At 45.5% G+C, this 7,900-nt stretch overlaps 1 protein-coding gene across 1 annotated transcript; it reads left to right on the top strand.

Moving 5' to 3' along the window:
* Positions 1–4,039: 4,039 nt before the first annotated feature.
* RNF183 (ring finger protein 183) lies at positions 4,040–4,679 on the top strand. The gene has a single exon (XM_018559365.1). It carries the CDS (start codon positions 4,050–4,052, stop codon positions 4,635–4,637), a length of 588 nt encoding a protein of 195 aa, XP_018414867.1. The 5' UTR covers positions 4,040–4,049; the 3' UTR covers positions 4,638–4,679.
* Positions 4,680–7,900: the final 3,221 nt, after the last annotated feature.

Below are 7,900 nucleotides of genomic sequence, written 5' to 3'. Positions count from 1 at the left end.
ATTGTTAGTATGTGTTTCTGTAAAAGCGCATGGTGAGCAAGGTGCATTGGGGTGCCATTAACAATAAACGCCGCTACAGCATAGCTTACAAAGTGATGTGTTCTGGCATGCAGCAGAAGTGTGAAAATGCATGTCTTTGCGTAACATTGGAACAGCACACAGATGTCAACCAGGCTAAGATCTTTGCGCAGAGATCTGTACACGTGAGGGGTCCATTGTAAGGGGCCCCCAATTTCCCTGCCAGATTTGTATTTTATATTATGGAAAATCTAACAGGAGGAGCTGGAACACACAAAGGTGGGAAGGAGCACACAATATACAGGTGAAACTCGATTAGAATATCGTGCAAAGTTCATTTATTTCACTAATGCAACTTAAAAGGTGAAACTAATATATGAGGTAGACTCATTACATGCAAAGCAAGATAGTTCAAGCCGTGATTTGTCATCATTGTGATGATTATGGCTTACAGCTCATGAAAACCCCAAGAACCCCAAATCCACAACCTCAAAAAAGTAGATTATTACATGCAATCAATAAAACAAGGATTGTACATAGAACAATATCGGACCTCTGAAAAGTACAAGCATGCATATGTACTCAGTACTTGGTTTGGGCCCCTTTTGCAGCACTTACTGCAATTACTTTTGCACGATATTCTAATTATTCGAGTTTCACCTGTAGGTGAGAATGAGGACACAAGATAGGTGGGAACACACAATGGTCGGTGGAAGCACACAATATAGTTGGGAACACACAAAGATGGGAGGGGACACACAAGATAGGTGGGAACACACAAATGTGGGAGGGGACAAACAAGATCGGTGGGAACACACAAACGGGAGGGGACAAACAAGATCGGTGGGAACACACAAACGGAGGGGACAAACAAGATAGGTGGGAACACACAAACGGAGGGGACAAACAAGATAGGTGGGAGCACACAAACGGAGGGGACAAACAAGATAGGTGGGAACACACAAACGGAGGGGACAAACAAGATAGGTGGGAGCACACAAACGGAGGGGACAAACAAGATAGGTGGGAGCACAGACACCAGATAGGTGGGAACACGCAAAGGTCGGATTGGACACACAAGATAGGTGGGAGCACACAAAGGTGGGAGGGGACAAACAAGATTGGTGGGAGCACACAAAAGGTGGGAGGGGACACACAAGATAGATGGGAGCACACAAAGGCGAGAGGGGACAAACAAGATAGATGGCAGCACACAAAGGTGGGAGGGGACAAACAAGATAGGTGGGAGCACACAAAGGGGGAGGGGACAAACAAGATAGATGGGAGCACACACACAAGATAGATGGGAGCAGACAAAGGTGGGACAGATGGGGAGAGAGAGAGAGATGTGAATTACGACGGGGACATCTTGCTGTTGAAGTATCGGAGACAAATAAGTATCCAAGGGCTGACTCGGCCCACCAATAAATCAAATATGGCATTTAGCTAGACTGACCCTTCAATATCAATTGTCATTGTTGTAACACAGATTAGGATATTCGATTGATTGCTGAGGGTGTGAAGAGGTAATCTATGTTGTGACTTTATGAATGATAATTGCTGATTTATTAGAAGAACGGTGCATATTGTGAAGGCGATGATAGTACAGCGCACTTCCTGAACAGATGGCTGCAGAATGAGAGCAGGAAGTGTTAGGGGGCAAAGTTCTGTGCACACGGAGCTTGTGTGTTTTACCACAGGTAAACGTCTAGGAACCCCGGGGGTCATTTGCTAATCTCTAGGCAAGTGTAAGGCAACATCGGCACACCAGCTGTGGCAAAACGACAAATCCCATCATGCCTCTGCCACGGGGAGTCACACCTGTGGTTGTCAGTCTTGCAATGCCTCATGGGACTTGTAAATTCCACAACAGCTGGAGGGCTGAGGCTCCCTACCTCTGCTCTAGGCCGTTACCCTGAAAATGCACGCTAGTATTTATTGCGGCGATCCACAACAAGTATGCAGGTCGGGAGTCAAGAGACTTCACTGTCCACACACTTGTTCCAGGCCAAAGACTTACTAAGACATCACTGGGATGAATGCCTAAGAGTTTACACCTTTAACCCTTTCACTGCTGGGCCAGGCCAATACTCCCATTGTACACCTTCACAATAAAAAGCACATTATGGATTTAAAAATTAATAATGACCCCCCCCCTCCCCCTACCATACAAGCAAATGGGCTGGGAAGATGTTAAGGTCGGGTAGGCAACCTTAGCACTCCAAGTCCCATAGGACAGGCAGAGGGGATGAAGAGATTTGTAGTTTCACAACTGAAGTGTTGAGGATGGTCTATCCATGTTGAGGTGATGCTGCCAGACAGGACCCACTGTGAAGATTTCAAAGTCCTGTCTCCTCAGAGAACCTCTACCAGAAAAGAGGTGCAGACTTTATCAAACTGGGGGGGTCAGGGTAGCAAGACAGTGCTGTGTTTCGAGGGAGTCCCTCTTTATCAAGACTCCCTCGAAAAGCATAGTGGAAAAGTGTGAGTTGCTACTTTGTTTTTAAACTAATAAATGTTATCTTTTATTGCTCATGATTTGTGTGCACTTTCTTTTCTGTTTTATTGTCGCTTCACAGTCTGTGAATGCACTCCCTCCAACTAGACCTTTGTGACTTCCTTGTAGGGATGTTCAGATACCAAGTACAGTACTCGGTACAAATGCAGATACTTTTGAGCTCCAAGACTAGACTAGAGAAAAATTCATAAATTAGGAGGCAGCTGTCATTTGTAAGGAGCACACGGAGGTCCTGGGATTTGTACATCTCTGGTTTAATGTATGATTTTGTTTTTATAAATTATATATATAATGGATGCACCAATACCAGTTTACCAAGTACAAGTACTGATACATTTTTATTTATTGTCATGTGACAGTTTTTCTAAAACAATACAGACTAATGATTTCAGGACAGTGATGGAGTGCCAGAGCCAGGTCCCAGCTGCAACCGCTGCAACCCTGATAGTTGTCATGAAAATGCCATGTATCGGAACTGGTATCTGAACATCCCTACTTCCTTGGTATGGAATGTTTTTGAAGCTATACTTTACATTGTAGAGACCAGAATGCCAGGGACAACCATCCATGTTAGTTGTCATAATGGCCATGATCCACCATGTGCCTCCATAAAGCTGCAGTTCCATGTGTGTACACCCCCTGACTATGACCACGGATGATCAGTTCTGGGTTAAGTCCAGGCACAAAAGTTCTGTGTTGGAAGTTCACTGATCTCCTACCCCTGAGCTTCAAACAGGTTGGGGGCTTATCAGGGATTCACCTTTATGTTTCTCTAAACCCACGTTCCAGGTCTAGAATGAAAGAAACTAATTCACACTGTTGGGATTTTGTCATTGAAATTTTCCAACGTGAGAGAGCCAGTGAAAAGTTTTGTAAGCAGGAGGTGGGCCATCAACAGAGAAGGCGGAGGTGGGCCATCAACAGAGAAGGAGGAGGTGGGCCATCAACAGAGAAGGAGGAGGGGGGCCATCAACAGAGAAGGAGGTGGGGGGCCATCAAAAGAGAAGGGGGTGGGCCATCAAGAAAATCAACAGAGAAGGAGGAGGTGGGCCATCAACAGAGAAGGAGGAGGTGGGCCATCAACAGAGAAGGAGGAGGTGGGCCATCAACAGAGAAGGAGGTGGGCCATCAAGAGAGAAGGAGGAGGTGGGCCATCAAGAGAGAAGGAGGAGGTGGGCCATCAATAGAGAAGGAGGAGGTGGGCCATCAATAGAGAAGGAGGAGGTGGGCCATCAATAGAGAAGGAGGAGGTGGGCCATCAATAGAGGTCTGTATTGAATAAAGAGAATCATATTCACATTATCCGTTCTTGCCTTACAATTACAGTGCAAAGCTTGGCAAACAGGGTTACGGATGTATCCCTTACTGACGACTTACCTATAGGGCTCAGGAAGTGGAAGCAATGCCCTCTAGCAGTCAGAGGTAGAAAATGAGTATATTTTGGTGACTTACACATATTCTGTGATAAGAATGCTTTTTTTCTTTTCTCCCCAAAAGGTGAAATTCCAGTTTAATGGTCGTACTGGCGCACACAACAAATGTCACCATGGCAGACAATGCGAAACTGGACCCAGATTATGAGTGCCCTGTCTGCTGGAACCCGTACAATAACACCTTCCGCATTCCCAAACTCTTAACATGCCACCACTCCTTTTGTTTGGACTGCCTGGCCCGCCTGAGCTTTGCCACTCACATCCACAACCGGCTGCAATGCCCACTGTGTCGCCAAACCACAGCGCTCCATTTAGATCAGACAGTTACAGACTTACCTACCAACACCGCCATCCTAGGCCAGCTTAAGCTAGAGCCAGAGAAAAATGGACTGTGTGCCAGAGACACCCGGAGGCTAAACTTCTTCCAGCGGCCGCCCTCCGTCTACACCCTCAGCATGGGTCAAGACACGGGGTCCATATACGATATGCACCAGACTGACCTCCAGCCCACGTTAACCACTATTCCCTCAGAAGATTCTTCTTGGCAGTGTTTCCACAACCCTCAGTTCCGGATGTTCTCCTACTTCATGATTACTATGCTGGTGGTGAGCCTGCTTCTAATATTTTCCATCTTCTGGACTCGTAAGATGTTATGGGGACCAGGATGATGCAAATCAGTGACATCTCACAACACGACCCCACTGCCATCCAGCTGCTGCCTTTGAGTACTAACATTGTCAACCTCCGATCTACCAGTCAGAGAATGTGCAGGACAAAAAACAGAATGGGGTGCAAGTTTCAACTGACAATTAGTCCTCATGGTTGCATTGTTAAGAACTACTGAAACTTGAACAGGGATAAGCGGGCTGACCTCTGCCCCTCCATGTGACAAAGCTTGGGACTAGCAGTTGGCTGCTCAGACACACAGCGCTGCACTATTGGTGATGAGGGAGTGTCACGTGCCTCCGTACACAGAAGTACTGGCTCCTGTGTCGGAGGAGTTGGGTGAAATAAATAAGAAAGGAAGGTAAAATAAAAAAATACAGGTTTGCTTTTAGTTCTGCTCTTGCTGCTCTCTACAAAAATAGAAGAACCCTAAAGATCATATTTGTTCATTTAAAGGGCCAGCCCACAGATTCTGACATCTCTAGACCCTTTGCTGCGGGTTCTGTATAAGGTAGTGCTCATGAAATTTGTCTCACACAGAACTTGCCCCTGGCTGAGATGGTGATACCAGACTCAGGGAGCAAGGGTAACAATTACATTTTAGCCCCTGCCCAAAAGAAGAAATGCACTGCTTTGGAGTTCAGCGTCTGACAGACTACAGCAGCTTTGGTCCAAAAGAAAGCAAAATAATACTCTCTGGGAACATTTGGCCAATTTTGCCTCATGGGGAAGGGGCAAAATTCCAGCAAGGCAGTCACATCTATCCCCTGCCTTCAAATATTTCTATACTATCCTTAAGTAATTATAACTGGGTTAGTTGTAAGAAAAGAATCCAGTCCACCTTTTGCAAAAAAAATAATAAAAACACATTTTAAAAGAAAAAAAATCTGCATTGATTGATTGATTGATATCTTGCATTGGAGCCAGTAAAGCATTGCAACTGCGATCAGTGGATCAATCACGGGTGCCATGTTCAGGCTCCTGCAGACTCTTCCTCCAGCCCCAGATCTGTGCTGAGGTGCAGACTTTCAGTTATGGGACTGGAGGAATTATCAATGGACTGCAAGTGTGGCGACGTCACCCTACCCATACTCTATTGCCTCGGTGGTTGATGGGTCTTGCAGTCTCAAAAGATAAACATGGCTGTGTGTGTGGTGCCAATTTTACAATTCACAGATTCCTGCGGGGAGAAAAGACCCAGGATTCTGGTAATAAGGTGGATCGTTTGGGGGTGGGGCTTGTTAATAGGACCAGGTTTAATTTTGCACCCTGATTATGGGTTATTTATTAAATAGGATGGATTCATCTTGCCATACCTACCTCATGCCGTACATTCCACAGATGAATCACTCTTACAGCAAAGAACACCTTCCTATAATGTTGTCCAACTCCGCCTTACTACAATTGTTGGAATAAAAAGGTCATTTGCCAAATCTTCACATTACCTTTGGATATTAGATGCATAGGATTTCTTTTTTTCTATACTAGCAGGCCCACATTTTTTATCTTTCATGAGACCTCACTGAGCTTCTTAGCAAGCTTACAGTACCCACGGAAATCAGGAAGATGCGAGACATTTACCAAGGACCTGAATTAAGAGTTTCCATTCTAATCTCCCTCTCGGCACAAATGGCGACTTTTTTTGAACCCAGCCAACAGGTCTGTGTCTTGTACCGTTCTTTCTTTTGCTTTGCGTATGACTAATCATATTCAGACTTCCGAGGAAGGCTTGTACATCTATTCGTTCTGACAGCCATACCTCAGGCTTTCTGTATGTGGGAGAGAGTTTGGGAATTTTTCTCCTGCATTACAAATAGGTTAACAAAAGGGGTCCTATGATGCGAACAGAAGTCAGCAGAGTGGACCAGTACACAACAATGACTGGATAGAAAACAGAAGCCCTTAAGTGATGTCACATGAGGGGGATGAAAGGCCTGAGGCACTTAGCTCAGATGGGAAAAAGCAGAAAGTTGGCGGGATGTTGTAAAATGGACACCACAGAGCGGATCTGTGCTCTCTGGAAAGACGCAGCTCTGGAAAAAGCAAAAGAAATCAGAAAACGGCATAATTCGCACAGAACTGACAACACTTAAAAAGTGACCGGTCCTCTTTAAAGTAAACACTTGTCATGGTATAAATACATGGTATAAATACAGTACCATTGTTCTTTTCTTAATTTAAAGGAGAACTATGGGGTTAGAGCTTTCCCCATAGTTCTCCTTAGGGTAACGGGAGGACACAAACTAGCGTCCTCCCGTCACCCTAAGCTCAGATTACCGCAAGCTACAACTCGCGGTATACTGAGACGCCGCAGCCGGAGCGGATCCCGACATCGATGTCGAGATCGGCCCAGCTGCGTGAGTGACAGCTGGCTCTGCCTATCTAGAGGCAGAGCAAGCTGTACCCGCCCCCTCCCATGTCCGTTCTGCCAGTCAGCGCTGGCGGATCGGAGCGGGGAGAGGGGAATCCAGCTCTCTGCCGTGACAGGATCGAGAGGTGAGCGAACGCCGGTAACTGTTCGCTCACCTCCCGATCTACTCAGCCAACCTGTGACAGTCTCATTGTCACAGGTCGGCTAGAACTATGAGGTGAGTGAAAAGAACTCACCTCATAGTTCTCCTTTAAAGCCAAAATCCAGCCAATTATGTTTTGTGAGGTGAGTGGATGAGGGTGGGATCATCTGTCGGGAGATTTTCACTCACTTCCTTTGGTCAGAGGCAGGACATCAAACCTCAAAGGTTTTTAATTCTGTCTGTGTCCCCTTTGGGGAGAACTCTTCACTTCCTTTTTGGTCATAAGGAAAGGAAGTAAGGTGAAATCTACCCAACAGGGAAGCAGATGGCAACAAAAACCTGACAGTTACATCCCTTCTTCACTCTAACCAAAAACATGTGTTTTGTTTGGAGCTGGGCTTTAAGAGGTTGCTAGTTTCCTGGCCATCATACCAACTCTATAGCTTCCCTACTTGGTTACCGAGCAGGAAGTCAGTGAAGTCATGGCCTGCATATTTTTGCGAGTGACTAGGTCCAACAGTGGTTTTAAATGTATTATTGTTTATTGATGTTTCAGTGTGAAACCAAAAATAAATGGCGTCTCCACCCAAGAAGAAGATGAATGCCAGTGAAGTATGTGTGTTCACTTGCCGCCTGGAGGAGAACTTCCAGTTTTTAAAGGATCGCAAATATTGAGAGATCTGCATAATAAACACTAACAGAATGTACCTGAACTCTATGAAACCCAGGTCTTTTATTGTAACTTATAAAAA

The sequence above is a fragment of the Nanorana parkeri genome, unplaced genomic scaffold (genome assembly GCF_000935625.1).
Source record: "Nanorana parkeri isolate BGI_ZX_2015 unplaced genomic scaffold, ASM93562v1 scaffold389, whole genome shotgun sequence".
NCBI lineage: Eukaryota > Metazoa > Chordata > Amphibia > Anura > Dicroglossidae > Nanorana > Nanorana parkeri.
This window is presented reverse-complemented; position numbering and strand designations above follow the sequence as displayed.

What these genes read in the sequence shown, in the direction of transcription:
- RNF183 (XM_018559365.1), top strand. Translation starts at nt 4,050, where the DNA reads ATGGTCGTACTGGCGCACACAACAAATGTCACCATGGCAGACAATGCG.